General features: G+C 42.3%; 1 protein-coding gene across 2 annotated transcripts in view; it reads left to right on the plus strand.

The window, feature by feature from the left end:
* The window catches only part of LOC110488045 (ribosome biogenesis protein bop1), a 179,859-nt gene that overhangs the window by 4,301 nt on the left and 154,546 nt on the right, over positions 1 to 21,012 (plus strand). For both annotated transcript variants that reach the window (XM_036970800.2, XM_036970801.2), the window contains exon 2: positions 13,701 to 13,946. In XM_036970800.2, the coding sequence (XP_036826695.2) occupies positions 13,701 to 13,946 (246 nt within the window). The remainder of the gene's footprint in view (positions 1 to 13,700; positions 13,947 to 21,012) is intronic.

Consider the following 21,012-nt stretch of genomic DNA (forward strand, 5'->3'; position numbering starts at 1 on the left):
GCCCGTTCTCCCCAATTAAGGTGCCACCAGCCTCCTGTGCTGTTCACCTACCACTTTTAATAGCACCACGACTGTGTAGCTTATTCTCTTGGTGTAGCCAGCCTATTTTTCTCTGGTAAAATGTACTTTAAGACATTAGGAAATGTAGCTGGCTACATTATTTCTATAATAGACTTAATCATTAGGAATGATAGCGTTGCACTTCTGTTGTCATCTGATGAAAATGAAGCTATTTTCTGCCGAATGTGTTGCACTAATGTATTTTCTGTGAAGGAAAACTATAGTTGCACGTCCCTGATCACTATATTGAAGCAAAAAAAGACTGTTGTACTTTCAATATAAAACGCGACCCCTGTCAATACACAGCTGGACACATCTGTTCCAGCTTTCTCCTATTGTGCTTTTTAAAAACAAACACGTGACTAGCTCAACTGTGCTGGGGTACTAAGTAGGTATATGCTTCAAAACCCTTTGATGCGTACGATCACATATTTGTGATCATTGTTGAGTTGTCAATGCAGCGTACGATCTCATGTGATTGGAACAGTAGCAACACAACGTACAGAGCAACAAATGTGTCTAAACATCATTGTTGTCTGAAGGGCATCTAAATGTTTTTTTGCTCTGATAGAAAATAAAGGTCTTAAACTTTATTCCTCAATTTTACCTTTTTATTGTAAAAGATAAATGCAAACTTCAACATCCATTCATCACACGGAACACACATCCACAGCCAAACTCATTCCATAAACCAGTCTAAATAACAGGTTGCGCTGACAAAAACCAAAACGTGAGTTAGCGACCTAACAGCTAGACTAGTTTACAATATACCATATCTCTGGTGAGCACAAGAAACTAATGTTGTTTAGAAAAGAAATGCTTGTCAGATAAGCTAACAGCAGATAATTTCTTTGATGGCTGCCATGTTTGTTTACGTTTGACAAGCGAAAACTCCCTAATCCCAGAATGGGGGGGGGGGGGGGGGGTGGAAATGGGGGAAGGTATTGTGGGGGATTATGATGGTTGAAATATTACTATGATGGGGGAATTTATCAAAAGGGGGGCAAACACAGGAGACGTTTATAATCTAAATAAAACCCCTGGAAAGGAGGTCTGAGCTAGCAACACAGAGTAACCATAGTTAAGTTTGTCAGTCCTGACAGAAACTTAACTCTTGACAGACATTGATAGCCATTGAGTATAGGGATAGTGTCTGATTTCCAAAGGAAACAACTCACTGATGAGGAGATCAATTAAATACATATTTAGTTATTCTGATGAAGAATCTGTGTATGAGAGAGTCGGATCAATCAGATAGTGATGAGGTATATCTGTCTCCCCCCAAACCTTCTGGACTGTGAGGAAAATGGTGCCCAACCCAACCTTGAAGGCAATGAACATCCCGCACCTCCCCAAGATGCTGGTGCTTCTGTCAATCTTGTGGGCTGTGAGGAAGAAGAGGTTAAAGTAGAGGAGGATGCTCCCCGCTGCTGGAGATCCTGTCACTTCACACCATCAGAGATAGACTTCAATGACACCATGTCTGGCCTCCAAAGCACCCTGCCTAGAGTCAGAATGTTTTAAAAGGTTCATTGATGAGGAATTGGTGGAGAGTGTGGTGCAGGAAACCAACAGGTATGCCCATTTTTATGTTACAGAAAGACCCAGGGCTCTCTTCAAATTGATCAAAATTCTGAATGCTTTTAGCCCACTAAATATTCATATTTTGTTGCAAGTATTCTCATGAACTAAAAGAGAAGACTGCCCCTGGTGTAAAAGGGAAGCTCTCAAAATGGGTGAACACTACCATCAGTGAAATGTATACCTTCCTGGTCACGGTGCTGCTGATGGGGCTAGCGAAGAAGGGCTCTGTGAGGGACTACTGACCCCACGCTGCAGACCCCTTTTTTTCTCCAACCCTTTAATCCCAGGACCGCTTCCTTGTCTTGCTGCTCCACTTTGAACAATGCCACTGCCAACAAAATTAGGAATGTCCTGGGCAGCTTCACCGTGGCATTTGGAAGAGTGTTTGTTCCTCACAAGGACTTGTGCATTGATGAGTCTCTCATGGTTTGGAAAGGAAGGCTTGCATTCTGCCAACACATCCCATCAAAGTGCCACAGATTTGGAGGTGTTGTTTGTTTTATGTGACTGTCTGACAGGATATGTATAGGACCTGATCATTTACACCGGCACCACCACAGATTAGGTATTTTGGTATATCTGGATCAGTGTTAATCACCATGCTGCAGCCTTACCTCAAAGGGGCACACTGTATTTGTGGACAACTGGTACAGTAGCCCTACCCTTTTAAGTGAGAACACAGGGGCCTGTGGCACAGTTACATTCAACAGGAAGAGGATGCCAATATTCAAAAATAAGACAAAATGGCAAAATGGACATGCAGAACTGTTTGCCAGAAAAAACCCTTAAAATGGTACAAGAAACAATTACATTTTTTAAATCGCTCTCAACGGCCACGTTATCCCCCGGCAGGTCACAGTACAGGTGATCTCCTACCTGCAGTACAGGATAAACCTGATGCAGCAGCCCCTTGAGGACTACCACACTCTCGTCCTTCTGCTGGGGGCTGGCCTGCCTATGACAATCCTCTACGCTTCACTGGACGCCACTTTCCAAGTGATGTCCCCCAGACTGCCCTGCAGGGGGATGTTCCAAAAATATGTAACATGTTCGTTTACCTGAAATGAAAACCTCTGTTTGACTCCTGGGTTCTATTTTTGAAATAAAACAGAACAAGAAAAGTATAATCAACTTTTGTTATTCCTTGATTTATAACGCTTTCTCAAATTTAAAAAAAGTAATTTGGCCAAATGGTTGTTGGCTAGGAGAAATATGATTTGATTTTTTTTACATCAAATCATTTTCACTAGCCAACAACCTTTAGGCTAGTCTAGACTACTTTAGACTTGAACACGATTTGAGTTGTTACAGTACATTAACTTTTCCTATGTATATACTGTATAGTTAGTAGTATTTGAAGTTTATACAAATGTAACCACATTTTGAAAGAAGAGCGATAGCTGGTCCACCCAAATAACACTCAGCCCATAGATGGCGCCAAAGCATTAACCTAGATAATCCTGTCTCGAGCTCCATAGTTTACGAAAACCCATTATCTACAACCTCGCTTCAAATTTATTTATATAGCCCTTTGTACATCAGCTGATATCTCAAAGTGCTGTACAAAAACCCAGCCTAAAACCCCAAACAGCAAGCAATGCAGGTGTTGAAGCACAGTGGCTAGGAAAAACTCCCTAGAAAGGCCAAAACCTAGGAAGAAACCTAGAGAGGAACCAGGCTATGAGGGATGGCCAGTCCTCTTCTGGCTGTGCCGGGTGGAGATTATAACAGAACATGGCCAAGATGTTCAAATGTTCATAAATGACCAGCATGGTCAAATGATAATAATCACAGGCAGAACAGTTGAAACTGGAGCAGCAGCACGCCCAGGTGGACTGGGGACAGCAAGGAGTCATCATGCCAGGTAGTCCTGAGGCATGGTCCTAGGGCTCAGGTCCTCTGAGAGAGAGAGAGAAAGAAAGAGATAATTAGAGAGAGCATACTTAAATTCACACAGGACACCGAATAGGACAGGAGAAGTACTCCAGATATAACAAACTGACCCTAGCCCCCCGACACACAAACTACTGCAGCATAAATACTGGAGGCTGAGACAGGAGGGGTCAGGAGACACTGTGGCCCCATCCGATGATACCACCGGACAGGGCCAAACAGGAAGGCTATAACCCCACCCACTTTGCCAAAGCACAGCCCCCACACCACTAGAGGGATATCTTCAACCACCAACTTACCATCCTGAGACAAGGCCGAGTGTAGCCCACAAAGATATCCGCCACGGCACAACCCAAGGGAGGGGGGGCGCCAACCCAGACAGGAAGATCACGTCAGTGACTCAACCCACTCAAGTGACGCTTCCCTCCTAGGGACGGCATGAAAGAGCACCAGTAAGCCAGTGACTCAGCCCCTGTAATAGGGTTAGAGGCAGAGAATCCCAGTGGAAAGAGGGGAACCGGCCAGGCAGAGACAGCAAGGGCAGATCGTTGCTCCAGAGCCTTTCCGTTCACCTTCACACTCCTGGGCCAGACTACACTCAATCATATGACCCACGGAAGAGATGAGTCTTCAGTAAAGACAAAGGTTGAGACCGAGTCTGCGTCTCGCACATGGGTAGGCAGACCATTCCATAAAAATTGAGCTCTACAGGAGAAAGCCCTGCCTCGAGCTGTTTGCTTAGAAATTCTAGGGACAATTAGGAGGCCTGCGTCTTGTGACCATAGCGTACGTGTAGGTATGTACGACCAAATCAGAGAGATCGGTAGGAGCAAGCCCATGTAACGCTTTGTAGGTTAGCAGTAAAACCTTGAAATCAGCCCTTTGCCTTGACAGGAAGCCAGTGTAGGGAAGCTAGCACTGGAGTAATATGATCAAATTTGTTGGTTCTAGTCAGGATTCTAGCAGCCGTATTTAGCACTAACTGAAGTTTATTTAGTGCTTTATCCGGTTAGCCGGAAAGTAGAGCATTGCAGTAGTCTAACCTAGAAGTAACAAAAGCAGGGATTAATTGTTCTGCATTTTTGGACAGTTTCTGATTTTTGCAATGTTACGTAGATGGAAAAAAGCTGTCCTTGAAACAGTCTTGATATGTTCGTCAAAAGAGAGATCAGGGTCCAGAGTAACTCCGAGGTCCAGTTTTATTTGAGACGACTGTACAACCAGTAAGATTAATTGTCAGATTCAACAGAAGATCTCTTTGTTTCTTGGGACCTAGAACAAGCATCTCTGTTTTTCCCCGAGTTTAAAAGTAGAAAGTTTGCAGCCATCCACTTCCTTATGTCTGAAACACAGGCTTCTAGCGAGGGCAATTTTGGGGCTTCACCATGTTTCATTGAAATGTACAGCTGTGTGTCATCCGCATAGCAGTGAAAGTTAACATTATGTTTTCGAATGACATCCCCAAGAGGTAAAATATATAGACAAAACAATAGTGGTCCTAAAACGAAACCTTGAGGAACACCGAAATTTACTGTTGATTTGTCAGAGGACAAACCATTCACAGAGACCATCTGATTTCTTTCCGACAGATAAGATCTAAACCAGGCCAGAACTTGTCCGTGTAGACCAATTTGGGTTTCCAATCTCTCCAAAAGAATGTGGTGATCGATAGTATCAAAAGTAGCACTAAGTTCTTGGAGCACGAGTTCAAATGCAAAGCCTCGGTCTGATTACCTTAAAAAGGTAATTTACCACCTTCACAAGTGCAGTCTCAATGCTATGATGGGGTCTAAAACCAGACTGAAGCATTTCGTATACATTGTTTGTCTTCAGGAAGGCAGTGAGTTGCTGTGCAACAGCCTTTTCTAAGATTTTTGAGAGGAATGGAAGATTCGATTATAGGCCGATTTTTAGTTTTATATGCAGCTTGAAGGTTTAGAGGCCATGATTATTTTGATCATTGTGTCAAGAGATATAGTACTAAAACACTTGAGCGTCTCTCTTGATCCTAGGTCCTGGCAGAGTTGTGCAGACTCAGGACAACTGAGCTTTGAAGGAATACAAAAGAAGTTCATGATTTTATTACTGCTAAAGTGAAAGCCATCCTCTCTTGGGGAATGCTGCTTTTTACTTAGCTTTGCGACAGTATCAAAAAGAAATTTCGGATTGTTCTTATTTTCCTCAATTAAGTTGGAAAAATAGGATGATCGAGCAGCAGTAAAGGCTCTTCGATACTGCACGGTACTGTCTTTCCAAGCTAGTCGGAAGACTTCCAGTTTGGTGTGGCGCCATTTCCGTTCCAATTTTCTGGAAGCTTGCTTCAGAGCTTGGGTATTGTCTGTATACCAGGGAGCTTGTTTCTTATGAGAAATTGTTTTAGTTTTTAAGGGTGCAACTGCATCTAGGGTATTGCGCAAGGTTAAATTGAGTTCCTCAGTTAGGTGGTTAACTGATTTTTTTGTCCTTGGGTAGACAGAGGGAATCTGGAAGGACATCAAGGAATCTTTGTGTTGTCTGTGAATTTATAGCACGACTTTTGATGTTCCTTGGTTGGGGTCTGAGCAGATTATTTGTTGCAATTGCAAACGTAATAAAATGGTGGTTCGATAGTCCAGGATTATGAGGAAAAACATTAAGATCCACAACATTTATTCCATGGGACAAAACTAGGTCCAGAGTATGACTGTGACAGTGAGTAGGTCCAGAGACATGTTGGACAAAACCCACTGAGTCGATGATGGCTCCGAAAGCCTTTTGGAGTGGGTCTGTGGACCTTTTCATGTGAATATTAAAGTCACCAAAAATTAGAATATTATCTGCTATGACTACAAGGTCCGATAGGAATTCAGGGAACTCAATGAAGAACGCTTTATATGGCCCAGGTGGCCGGTAAACAGTAGCTATAAAAAGTAATTGAGTGGGCTGCATAGATTTCATGACTAGAAGCTTAAAAGACCAAAACTTTTATTTTTTTTTGTAAACTGAAATTTGCTATCGTAAATGTTAGCAACACCTCCGCCTTTGCGGGATGCATGGGGGATATGGTCACTAGTGTAGCCAGGAGGTGAGGCCTCATTTAACACAGTAAATTCATCAGGCTTAAGCCATGTTTCAGTCAGGCCAATCACATCAAGATCAAGATCATGATCAGTGATTAGTTCATTGACTATAATTGCCTTTTGAAGTAAGGGATCTAACATTAACCTCTCTAGGGTATCTGGCCAACATCCAGTGAGGTTGCAGAGCGCCAAATTCAATTACAGAAATGCAAAACATATTTTACACAGGTTTAAAGATGAACTTCTTGTTAAACCAACCACAGTGTCATATTTATAAAATGCTTTTCGGCGAAAGCATACCTAGCCCAGAACATACCTAGCCCAGAACATCGCCCAGTTGACAAATTATTGCAAACAGTAACCAGCCAAGCAGAAGTGTTACAAAACTCAGAAATAGAGAGAAAATTAATCCCTTACCTTTGATCTTCATATGCTGGCAATCAGAAGACATTCATTCACTCAACACATGTTCCTTTTTGTTTGATGAAGTTAATATCCAAAAACCTCAGCTTTGTCAGTGAGTTTTCTTCAGTAATCCACAGGCTCAAATTCAGTCAAAACAATCAGACATAAAAAAATCCAAATTTTATCCATAAAGTTCATAGAAACATGTCAAACGATGTTTATATTCAATCCTCGGGTTGTTTTTTAGCCTAAATGATCTATAACATTTCAACAATAAAGTCTTCAATATAAAAGGTAAATAAGAAATGCACATGTGCCTGAAAAAAACTCTGTGTCATGTTAGGGTCCACTCGTTCAGACTGGTCTTACTCCCTCATTTATAAGAATACAAGCCTGAAACAATTTCTAAAGACTGTTGACATCTAGTGGAAGGCATAGGAACTGCAAATGGAGTCCTAAGTCAATGGATACTGTAATGGCATTGAATAGAAAACTACAAAAAAACGACTTCCTGAATGGATTTTTCTCAGGTTTTCGCCTGCTAAATCAGTTCTGTTATACGCACACTATTTTAACAGTTTTGGAAACTTTAGAGTGTTTTCTATCCAAATATATGCATATCATATCTTCTGGGCCCGAGTAGCAGGCCGTTTAATTTGGGCATGCTTTTCATCCAAAATTCCGAATGCTACCCCCTACCCTAGAGAGGTTAAGTAGCCCTATTTTGAGATGTGAGGTATCACGATCTCTTTCAGTAATGACAGGAATAGAGGAAGTCTTTATCCTAGTAAGATTGCTAAGGCGAACACCGCCATGTGTAGTTTTGCCCAACCTAGGTCGAGGCACAGACACGGTCTTAATGGGGATAGCTGAGCTGACTACGCTGACTGTGCTAGTGACTCCACTAAGCTGGCAGGCTGGCTAACAGCCTGCTGCCTTGCCGCACCCTATTTCATTGTGGAGCTAGAGGAGTTAGAGCCCTGTATATGTTGGTAGATAAGATGAAAGCACCCCTCCAGCTAGAATGGAGTCCGTCACTCCTCACCAGGCCAGGCTTGGTCCTGTTTGTGGGTCCCAGAAAGAGGGCCAATTATCTACAAATTCCATCTTTTGGGAGGGGCAGAAAACAGTTTTCAACCAGCGATTGAGTTGTGAGACTCTGCTGTAGAGCTCATCACTCCCCCTAACTGAGAGGGGGCCAGAGACAATTACTCGATGCAGACACATCTTTCTAGCAGATTTACACGCTGAAGCTATGTTGCGCTTGGTGACCTCTGACTCTTTCAACCTAACCTCGTTGGTGCCGACGTGGATAACAATATCTCTTTACTCTCTACACTCGCCAGTTTTAGCTTTAGCCAGCACCATCTTCAGATTAGCCTTAACTTCGGTAGCCCTGCCCCCTGGTAAACAGTGTATGATCGCTGGATGATTCGTTTTAAGTCTAATACTGCGGGTAATGGAGTCGTCAATGACTAGAGTTTTCAATTTGTCAGAGCTAATGGTGGGAAGCTTCGGCGTCTCGGACCCCGTAACGGGAAGGGTAGAGACAAGAGAAGGCTCGGCCTCCGACTCGTTGCTTAATGGGGAAAAACGGTTGAACGTTTCTGTCGGCTGAATGAGGTTGAGCATTCCTACAGCATTCCTTCAGCATTCCTACAGCATTTCCCTTCAGAAACCGTGAGACTGTTGTCCGGCTGCGGGGACCATGCGAGGGGATTTATACTAATGTTACTATCTGTACTTACTGGTGGCACAGATGCTGTTTCATCCTTTCCTACACTGAAATTACCCTTGCCTAATGATTGCGTCTGAAGCTGGGCTTGTAGCACAGCTATCCTCGCCGTAAGGCGATCGTTCTCCTGTATATTATGAGTACAACGACTGCAATTAGAAGGCATCATGTTAATGTTACTACTTAGCTTCGGCTGTTGGAGGTCCTGACGAACCACGTCCAGATAAAGCGTCCAGAGTGAAAAAATAGAATGAAAAAAAAAGTTGAGTGAGGGGAAAAAACAAAAATATAAACGGTAATTAAAACGTAAAAACCGTAAAGTTGTCAGGTAGCAAAGTAAGGTTGGCAACAAAATGCACAGCAACACGTAAACAAGTCTGCAAGTTGTGACTGGAAATGGCGTCACATTTGTGTCGGCTTTACTCATGCCACGGTCTCTGCATACAATATAGCTGATTACACGCACGCACCATTCAATCTGATCGCCCTCACAAACTAACTCACTTTGTTGCTAACATGAGTTCGTCCACCAGCCTGTTCTCATTATCCTCTGCCTCGACCAGGCTAAAACCTATCCAAGCCATAATACTCACCATATTTGATGAGAAATATCTTCCTCTCCTGGTGACAGGCAGACATCTGGAGGCTACATGTCCAGTGGTGATAATACGTTGACATGGTGATGTAGAATAAATAAATACAATTTAAAGGGAAAAACTATTTGGTATACCAGCCTTTCCCGGCCTTAGCCATGGTCGCCATATGTAATACATGCTCATACCCCGCTATCACTTTGTATGCCACTATTGTATCAAATACACCGAATTTATCAGCTCAGGTTTCCCGCCCTCAAACATGCTAATACCAAAGCCTTTTTCAGATAATACATGTAATATAGATTATAATAATAATTATACAATTATCAAATGGTATAGAGAATAGCGGTGAAATGCAACAATCAAATTCAGATCAACAGCATAGAATTCTGGTACCGCGTGCAAAAACTTGCGCTGTAAGGGCCGTTATTAATATTTATAAACTGGGTGGTTCGAGTCCTGGATGCTGATTGGCTGAAAGCTGTGGTATAGCAGACCTGTTTGCCACGGGTATGACAAAACATATTTTTACTGCTCTAATTATGTTGGTAAACCATTTTATAATAGCAATAAGGCACATCTGGGGTTTGTGACGTATGGCCAGGTAAGATGCAATCCAAGAGTGTGCGTAGCCTGAAACGCCCAGCCCTGAGAGGGTGGGGAGGAGGATCTGATGGTTCGCGGTGTCGAAGGTAGGGGATAGATCTAGGAGGATGAGAACAGAGGAGAGCGTCAGCTTTGGCTGTGCTGTGAGCCTCTGTGACACAGGAGCAGTCTCTGAGTGACCCGTCTTGAAGCCTGAATGGTTGGGGTCAAGAAGATTATTCTGAGCGAGATAACGAGGAGGTTGATCAGAGACCGCACGCTCAAGTGTTTTGGAAAGAGTTGTTGACATCCGATGAGTCGAGTGTTGGTTTCTTGAGGAGGGGAGCAACTCTGGCCATTTTGAAGTCAGAGGGAACGTAGCCAGTGATTAGGGATGAGGGAAGTGAGGAATGGGAGAAGGTCTCCAGAGAGGGTCTGGAGGAGGGGATGGGGTCGAGCGGGCAGGTTGTCGGTCGGCCAGACCTCACTAGTCGCAGTATGTCATCTGGAGAGAGAAGTGAGAAGTAGGTCAAGGCATAGGGTAGTTGTGTGAGTAAGGCCAATGGACTCAATAGGCTGAGTGAATGAGTAGCGGATGTCATCATCCCGGCCGGCTAGGGAGTGCCTAGCCGGCCGGGAGGTTATGGGATCCATATGCCTAATGGACAAAAATGAATGACCACTTTATTTCCATTGGACAAACTATATACACAAAAGCAAATACCACCGAATTGGGCAACATTGCTAGTCGTAGGATGCAGAGAGGGAGGAGAGTTGGGTCAACGAGGCTGAATCAGGAGACAGGGCGGAGAAGGATTTAGCAGAAGGAAGAGATGATAGAAGAGGAGAGAGTAATGGGAGAGAGAAGATTGTGATGGCGTATGACCATCTGGGTTGGTGCTGAGTGTTTGGGGTTGGAGGAAAGGGAGACAGAAAAGGAAACAAAGTACTAATCAGAGACCTGAATTTGGGTTGCAGTGAGATTAGTAGATGAGCGGCCGCTAGTAAAGATTAGGTAAAGCGTATTGCCTGCCTTGTGAGTTGGAAGGGATTGGGGAAAGGGTGAGGAGGGGAAAGAGAGTTGGAAAGATGTCGGGAGGTTGAAGTCTCCAAGTACAAAGAGAGGTGAGCCATCGTCAGGAAATTAGCTTATCAAGGTGTCAAGCTTATTGAGGAACTCTCCAAGGGCACCTGGTGGGCGATAGATGACGACAATGTTAAGCTTGAGTGGACAAGTGACAGTGACAGCATGGAATTCAAATGAAGAGATGGACAGGTGAGAGAGGGAGAAAAGAGAAGAATCTCAATTTAGGAGAAATGAGTAGATCTGTTCCACCACCGTGACGACCAGATGCTCTCGGACTATGAGAGAACCTAGTCAGATGAAGAAAGAGCAGCTGGAGTAGCAGTGTTCTCCGGTGTGATCCATGTCTCCGTCAGGGCCAAAAAGTGAAGGGACGGAAGGGCTGAGATGAACTGCACGTTCTTGACCGCAGATCCAAACGCTGCCAGAGACCCGGAATTCCATATGGGTTGTTGAACAGTGTTGGAAGTCAATCTCTCTTGTTTTCACACAGCAAAGACCTTGAAGTCGTCAGCCACTAAGCCTTGGTAAAATACTCCAAACCAGAAGGTGGCAGTAGCGTTGTTTGGCAATGAATGTCCGTGTGTGTTGCTTTATGGTCTAGTCAATGTTAGCTGTGCTATTGTTGTAGAAATCCATTGTTGATACTAGCTAGTTGGCCACAGCTATATAACTAGGTAGCAGCTATATAACTAGGTAGCAAGATTAAAATGTAAATCACTCTACATTATCGCATGCAGCCCCTCTACATTTTGAGCTAGCTGGCTAACGTTAGCTAAATGGTTAACATGATTTGCTAGCTAGATAGCTGTTGTGCTACCTAGGTAAAGTAAAGACACTGCATTGATTCTCGGCAGCCAGCTACAGGCAGCTGCTTCATGAAAACAATTACATCACAATGGATTTATGTTACTAGCTACACTGGCCAGATGGCTAGCTTGGCAAAGGATTTAGTGTGACTGCCTTGCTCAGTTGGCAGGCTAGCTAACAAATAAGCTAATGCACATTATCAAACCTAACAAAATATCCTTCAAGCACACAATTCCTTAGCTAGATGTAAAACATATAAAGACTTAAAAGGGGGTGAATTAGAACAGGAAAAGTGACTTTTTAAAAATTATTATTTTAATTTTTTACAATTGTCATTCCTGTCAGCTCCCCCACGTGGAGGTTTGTGCTCTCTGATTGGCTCAAAGTCAATTTGTCGTCCACTGCCGAGCATTGTGATACTACAAGTAGAAGCGGCAGGTTTGTCAGTACACAGCAGGTACGTATTTTGTTCTAACAAGAGAAGGAACGGCTCCTACTTATCGGCAGTAAGGTTCTCCGTGTGTTACATTCTTGGAAAGCATGAATGATTTTAAAGGGTATATGTGAGCAGTAACTTGTTGTATACTGACATTGTTTGTCATAGGGTAAAATCCCTATGGGAAAAATGTATGAGATGGAGGGACGAAAGAAAGTGACACACAAACGCTCCATTTGCTGCACTGCTATTACACATTTTCCAACTCTAGGGACATTGACCTTCCAAATCACGGAGACATCTTCATCCCAAGTAAGCCTGATTTCGAACTCAAATGGCACAGAGAATTCGGGGGGCGGTCTCTCTATAAAAGTTGCTGGCTTCACACCAATACACTCAGATAACAGCCAGCCAACCCTTGTTAGGTGTTGATATCCTATGTCGGGTCCTGTTAAATAACAAAGAAACTGATTTTGTTTCTGCAACCTCCCAGAATCTCAATCCGACATTCCAAAATGTAGACCGTTGTCTTTGCAAATTATTTTCTAACCAGTAGTGTATCAATTATTCTCAGATTCGGGGTGGCCTTTGAATAGTGTTAGCTCAAACAGTGCATATGATCTACACTTTTGCCCCTGCTCTTTTGATTTCAATGTGATATCGATATGATTAACAAAATAGTGTTGCGTTTATCTTTATCTGTTGGCAACCGACTTGAAACAAAATGCAACATTCCAGAATGCAGCTGCTGCGTTCTTCTGCAAGTCCTCTAACCAGTGATATACATATTATTCCTAGATTCTGTGTGGTTTTTCAGTAGTGTTAGTTTGAACAGGACATGAAACCTGACTATTGATTGCAACGTGTTATCGGTATGAGTGATGGATAAATAATTATTGCCACTTGTCAAACCAACAGGGTTTTTGGTGCATATGCAGTTTATAAGGTGAAAAATAATAATACAAGTAATACGATTAGTATTGTGGTACATGAATGTGTTGGTATTACATTTTATGTTTGTTTTCAATTTATCACAAACTGTTTCTGCGTATTGATTATTGATTTGGACACTTGAATACAATATTTGGACATTGGACTATTTATCAATAGTAGTCAACAGGAAGCAGCGATGGCATTATTTTCAGCTTATGTTTATCGAATATAAAATTACATTTCAACATTCATTTCTAATATTATTCTAATTAATCAGGGAAAAACTGCTGAATGAGTCCAAAAATGTGCTGTGATTTGATTTAATTGGATGATATATCAGAAAATGTGAACTGGTTTGTCCTATCCACTATTGTCAATGACAATTGTTTTATTTTAGGTTAGGTAGCTAGCTATCTAGATTCTTTATTCATTCTGTCTCATTTAAGTGCTTACTCATTCATGTTTGCCCATCTATGCAAATCTACATGTCTCTGGTATTTCTTTGTCTCTGCTATTTCAGCTTCCCATATTTGACAAAGATGTCACTGAGAAGGCTGGGGAAGAAGGAGATGAGGACCTCTCAGATAGCGAGGAGAGTGTGTTCTCAGGACTGGAGGACTCTGGGAGTGACATTGATGAAGAAGAAGAGGATGATGGGGACGACGAAGAAGAGGAGGAGGATGATGATGATGATGCTGCTGTCATACTAGATGAAAATCTGAAGAATAGCAGTGCTGAAACATCTGCTGAACCAGCTGAGCCTAAGGTGAATTATGGGAGTGTTTATTTTACACAAATTATATTGTAGGGTCCTGAGTTTTTCCTGACCACGTGACCTTGCCCGGAAAAACACTAAGCTCTAGTTAAAGGTAGTTTATTGAGTGCAAACGTTTTGACCCAAAGGTCTTGACTTTGTCTGACCTTGGACTCCATAAACGGAGTAGTCAGCAGTGTGGGAATCTATTTTATTTTGTGACTACTTTTTGTACCTTGGCAGCACCTGACTCAACAAGATCACACATTTCTTCGTGTTCTTGCAAAATGCATCTATACATTCTTCATCATAGCAGTAAATGGTTATTAAGTCATTGCAGTGTTGTTGGATAGGTGAAGTGTGTTGTGCGATTACTAGATGGGTAGAATCAGAAAGCTGGCTTGCAAATTGACTGTTTTCTCTGAGTGCTCAGAGCATTCTGGACATTCAGGCCGAAGTAGGGGATTTCTGAGTGTTCTAATTTCTCAAAGGTAAGGAAGAAGCACAACTTTAATTTGCTAAACTATGCTACTTTTTTAAATGAATGGTAACTTTCTGTTACTGTAGTTGTCATGTTATCAAGGAATGATAAAGCGACTGACAATCATTTCCCAATAGGTGTACGTATATTTCTTTGTCAAACAGTGTGTTTCTGATAAATCCATGTGGACATCAAATGCTACAAATACATTCAGGTAATTTGGACCCACAGTCAAAAGCACCCTTGGATTTCTACGGAAACATACAGTTGGAGTCGGAAGTTTACATACACCTTAGCCAAATACATTTAAACTCAGTTTTTCACAATTCCTGACATTTAATCCTAGTAAGATTTCCCTGTCTTAGGTCAGTTAGGATCACTACTTTATTTTAAGAATGTGAAATGTCAGAATAATAGTCAAATGATTTATTTCAGCTTTTATTTCTTTAATCACATTCTCAATGGGACAGAAGTTTACATGCACTCAATTAGTACTTGGTAGCATTGTCTTTAAATTGTTTAACTTGGGTCAAATGTTTTGGGTAGCCTTTCACAAGCTTCCCACAATAAGTTGGGTGAATTTTGGCCCATTCCTCCTGACAGAGCTGGTGTTACTGAGTCAGGTTTGTAGGCCTCCTTGCTCACACATGCTTTTACAGTTCTGCCCACAAATACTCTATAGGATTGAGGTCAGGGCTTTGTGATGGCCACTCCAATAACTTTTTTTAGTTTATGGCGGTTTTGGAGCAGTGGCTTCTTCCTTGCTGAGTGGCCTTTCAGGTTATGTCGATATAGGACTCGTTTTATTGTGGACATAGATACTTTTGTACCTGTTTCCTCCAGCATCTTCACAATGTCCTTTTGCTGTTCTGGGATTGATTTGCGCTTTTCGCAGCAATGTATGTTCATCTTGTCATGACGTTGGCCTGGGGGTAGGTTTATGACAGTCATAAATACCTCTTCCCCCCTTTTCCCTCTCTCTACCCTACTGAAGTTACATTTGCAAAACCCTTGGGTAACTTATAAATTCTGGGGACATCAGAAGGTGGGGGGAAATTAACTGTATTCAGGTAATCAGACCAATTGAACATATGGTACTTAATGAATATGATGTCAATTCGGTTGTCATCTGAGACATTCTCATCAATGATAAGATGACATAAACTCTACAGTGGAAAGTCTACACATCAGAGTTACTGGATTCACATGGGATTGTTGTTAAATTTAAATGTTTGAATATGAAATTATTCATGATGGGATGAAATGTGATTTTAGCTTCTAAAATGTGAGATTTGGGTTTTCATAAGATAGGGCTCTGTTCAATCAGTGGCCCGCCCCTGTGAAGGGACATGGGCTATAAAACTTTCCAAACACGCCCTCCTCTCCCTTCCTATATAAGCCCTTGACAACAATATAACCTCCTGTTCCGAGGATGTGAGGACGACGGTCCGATGTCTGAATGGTTCAGATAATAACTACAGAACGAAGCCAACATCCGCGTGAGCTTTGGTTGCGAATGTTATGAACTTTGAACTCTTATTCACTACAGAAGTGATACCTCCTAGCCGTTGAGTTAGCAACAGCCGCTGCAAACAAGGGTTAGGAAAGAACAAACAGAGTATCCCATCTACCACACAACGACGTTTCTACAACGTATTCAATTGACAACCAGAGACATTCTTCAAAGGACTCGGTTGGGCAACACGGCCTTCCATCTACCACCAACCTACCAAAGCGCAGCTCGGAGTAAATATTTATAGCATTTTCCTTTTCCAAATGGGCGGTAATTTAGAATGCATAAGATACTGTATTTACGATAGCACAGCTTCGCCCTTTGTTCCTCAGTCTTCCCGCTCTTTCACTTTCACCCAGCCCCTTTTCTTTTGTGTAACAAGCTGTCATATCTGTTCCGCCCGCTAGGGACGTTTTCCTTTATGACGTAATTTGTAATAAAGTTATGATTTAATTATGTGTGTGTGTAATTCTGTGTGATTTAGTTAGGCATTTAGTAAATAAATAACGAAACCCAATTTTGTATTGCTGATTCAACTTGTTAGCCAGGGTTCGTGCAGATAAATAAGAATTTACAACTTTCAGATGAGACTGAATTAAGATGACGATTTATATTGACTGCTATTGATATAAAATATTACTAGGTCTTTAAGAGTTTATTCGGAAGATAACAGCTCTATAAACATTATTTTGTGGTGCCCGACTCTAGTTAATTACATTTACATGATTAGCTCAATCAGGTAATATTAATTACGGACAAATTATTTTATAGAATAGCATGTCTTATCACTTAATCCGTTATAGCCATTGACACAACAATCTCTAGAAGACAGAACTCGTTTTCCTTCCTGAGCGAAATGACCGCTTTGGAAATTGCTCCCAAGGATGAACCAGACTTGTGGAGGTCTACATTTATTTTTTTCTGAGGTCTTGGCTGATTTCTTTCGATTTTCCCATGTTGTCAAGTGAAGAGGCACTGAGTTTGAAGGTAGGCCTTGAAATACATCCACAGCTACACCTCCAATTGACTCAAATTATGTCAATTAGCCTATCAGAAGCTTTTAAAGCCATGACATCATTTTCTGGAATTTTCCAAGCTGTTTAAAGGCACAGTCAACTTAGTGTACAGTGCCTTGCGAAAGTATTCGGCAACCTTGAACTTTGCGACCTTTTGCCACATTTCAGGCTTCAAACATAAAGATATAAAACTGTATTTTTTTGTGAAGAATCAACAACAAGTGGGACACAATCATGCAGTGGAAAGACATTTATTGGATATTTCAAACTTTTTTAACAAATCAAAAACTGACATTGGGCGTGCAAAATTATTCAGCCCCCTTAAGTTAATACTTTGTAGCGCCACCTTTTGCTGCGATTACAGCTGTAAGTCGCTTGGGGTATGTCTCTATCTGTTTTGCACATCGAGAGACTGAAATTTTTTCCCATTCCTCCTTGCAAAACAGCTCGAGCTCAGTGAGGTTGGATGGAGAGCATTTGTGAACAGCAGTTTTCAGTTCTTTCCACAGATTCTCGATTGGATTCAGGTCTGGACTTTGACTTGGCCATTCTAACACCTGGATATGTTTATTTTTGAACCATTCCATTGTAGATTTTGCTTTATGTTTTGGATCATTGTCTTGTTGGAAGACAAATCTCCGTCCCAGTCTCAGGTCTTTTGCAGACTCCATCAGGTTTTCTTCCAGAATGGTCCTGTATTTGGTTCCATCCATCTTCCCATCAATTTTAACCATCTTCCCTGTCCCTGCTGAAGAAAAGCAGGCCCAAACCATGATGCTGCCACCACCATGTTTGACAGTGGGCATGGTGTGTTCAAGGTGATGAGCTGTGTTGCTTTTACGCCAAACATAACGTTTTGCATTGTTGCCAAAAAGTTCAATTTTGGTTTCATCTGACCAGAGCACCTTCTTCCACATGTTTGGTGTGTCTCCCAGGTGGCTTGTGGCAAACTTTAAACGACACTTTTTATGGATATCTTTAAGAAATGGCTTTCTTCTTGCCACTCTTCCATAAAGGCCAGATTTGTGCAATATACGACTGATTGTTGTCCTATGGACAGAGTCTCCCACCTCAGCTGTAGATCTCTGCAGTTCATCCAGAGTGATCATGGGCCTCTTGGCTGCATCTCTGATCAGTCTTCTCCTTGTATGAGCTGAAAGTTTAGAGGGACGGCCAGGTCTTGGTAGATTTGCAGTGGTCTGATACTCCTTCCATTTCAATATTATCGCTTGCACAGTGCTCCTTGGGATGTTTAAAGCTTGGGAAATCTTTTTGTATCCAAATCCGGCAGTATCTCGGACCTGCCTGGTGTGTTCCTTGTTCTTCATGATGCTCTCTGCGCTTTTAACGGACCTCTGAGACTATCACAGTGCAGGTGCATTTATACGGAGACTTGATTACACACAGGTGGATTGTATTTATCATCATTAGTCATTTAGGTCAACATTGGATCATTCAGAGATCCTCACTGAACTTCTGGAGAGAGTTTGCTGCACTGAAAGTAAAGGGGCTGAATAATTTTGCACGCCCAATTTTTCAGTTTATGATTTGTTAAAAAAGTTTGAAACATCCAATAAATGTCGTTCCACTTCATGACTGTGTCCCACTAGTTGTTGATTCTTCACAAAAAAAATACAGTTTTATATCTTTATGTTTGAAGCCTGAAATGTGGCAAAAGGTCGCAAAGTTCAAGGGGGCCGAATACTTTTGCAAGGCACTGTATGTAAACTTCTGCCTCACTGGAAAAAAATCTGTCTGTTAACAATTGTTGGAAAAATGACTTGTGTCATGCACAAAGAAGATGTCCTAACCGACTTGCCAAAACTATAGTTTGTTAACAAGAAATATGTGGAGTGGTTGAAAAACAAGTTTTAATGACTCCAACCTAAGTGTATGTAAACTTCCGACAACTGTATTATCCAGTGAAAGGCACCCTCATGGGAGGGAACGTGCGTCAATTACTTTTGAGCTAAACTGGCATCCTTGAACTGTTATTTTCCATGTAAAATTATATGAAAAAGTTACTTTAGATTCCCTTAAATGTTTCTGTTATATATAAATCGAACATTGTACCTGGGGGATGGGGGGGGCAAGCCGTCTCTTAAAGTTTCAAAATTGACCATTATCTTCAATTCCTCTGAAGGTAAATTTGGGTGTTTTATTTTCAGGTGAAAATGTCAACCACATCAAGACTCACAGGAATTGGGCGTGCAGAGGTTTTGAGACTTCTAGCTGACCAGGAGCAGGATCATGCTCCCGACAATGAAGATAATTCAGGGAGTGACTTGATGATCATATTTCAGACTTCTAAGCAAAGGGGCACTGAAGTTGTACCCTTTCAGGCTTTCTCTGTTACCTCAGCACCTCACTAGTCTTAATCAACAAGGCATTACAAAGGCAGCAGAGTGCAAAGCATTTAAATAATTGTTTCATTTATTTCTGTCCTCAGAGACGATTGACACGATTGTGCTTGAAACTAACAGAGAAGCTAAGCGACGAATTGGTGTATGGAATAAGAGCCATCCCAAACATCTATATGATGAATTGGAGGAGGTGGATGCCATAGCACAATCAACCACAAGCAGTCATTGGTCTTTTGATCGCATCATGATTGTACGGAAATGAGTCTCAAACTGCAATCTGGTCAGAAGCTGATGGCAGACCTGTGTTCACTGCAACTATGTCCAGAAAAAGATTCCAATACATTGTGAAATACATGAGGTTTGATGACATAGCATTGAGTCTTGAACGAATAACAGCAGACAAGCTTGCCCCGTTCAGAGATATCTGGAGCATGTTTGTAGCCCAGCTACCCAAATACCTTTTCTATGCACCAATCTCTGTGGATAAGCAGCTCGCTGGTTTCCGAGGTAGGTGCCTTTTCCGACAAAGCATGCCACCAAACCCTGACGAATACGGGATTATGATCAGGCGGAACTGCGACACAGCGACCAGTTACCCTCTGAGAGGAGAGGTGCACCTTGGCAAACCACCTGGAGTGACACGAAGTGGTTCTGAGATCTCAAGTTGTCAAAGGGCTTATGGCTCCTTGGCACAAAAGTGGGAGAAATATCACCACAGATAACTTCTTTACATCTGTACCATTAGCTGAAAAGCTTCTCAAAGATGGACTAATGTACTTCTGCATTGTTAGATCCATTATACCACACATTCCAGAGATGATGAAGGCTCACTATGGCAGACAGATCTACAGTTCACTGTTTGGCTTCCGTGGGCTGCTTACCTTGGTGTCCTACATACCATCACCAGGCTTGGCTGTACTAGAGCTGTCCACCAAGCACCATGATACCAAGGTTGAGGGCAAGCATCAGAAACCAGAGATCGTACAACACTACAACGCCACCAAGAGTGACGTTGCCAATCTCGATAAGCTTGCCACGATGTACACGTCGAGAAGGAAGACCAGCAGGTGGCCGATGGTCCTCCTCTTCAACCTGATAGATGTTGTTGCTGCTTTCGCCGCCTTCATCATCTGGATGGGGAACTTCCCCAGCTGGAAGTCTTCCGAAGGCAGTGGCCGACACCAAACTTTCCTAAGAGAGTTGGGCCATGCCCTAGTCATGCAAAGCATCATCAAGAGGAGAGCTCAAACGCCAACACTCAACACCAATCACAGCTGCCAGGCTAACCATGGGCCTAAAGCCCTGCTGCTGGTTCTGTGGGGGGGTCACTTTCCATTGTTTTGGCGGTCCCGTGCTCTTTTTCTGCTATACCCATTAAATGTAAAAGATGTTGCCTCTGTGACCGCAACAATGACCAGAAGGTGGCACGTGTGCGTGTCCTGTCAGGTAGCCAATGTGCCCCAAGCACGGTGTTACTCAGATTGTGTGCCATCCTTGCCTGTCCTGCATGCCTGTAGAACAAGGTTATTCTGTGATATGTTAGGGTTAATAAATGTATTAGCAATCTGCATGAAGTCGTTCGAAGGGTAGTTATATCTACAGTGGCAAGAAAAAGTATGTAAACCCTTTGGAATTACCTGGACTACTGCGTAAATTAGTCATAACATTTGATCTGATCTTCATCTCACAACAACATACAAACCGT

This window comes from Oncorhynchus mykiss, chromosome 30 (genome assembly GCF_057628025.1).
Source record: "Oncorhynchus mykiss isolate SJ-2025 chromosome 30, ASM5762802v1, whole genome shotgun sequence".
NCBI lineage: Eukaryota > Metazoa > Chordata > Actinopteri > Salmoniformes > Salmonidae > Oncorhynchus > Oncorhynchus mykiss.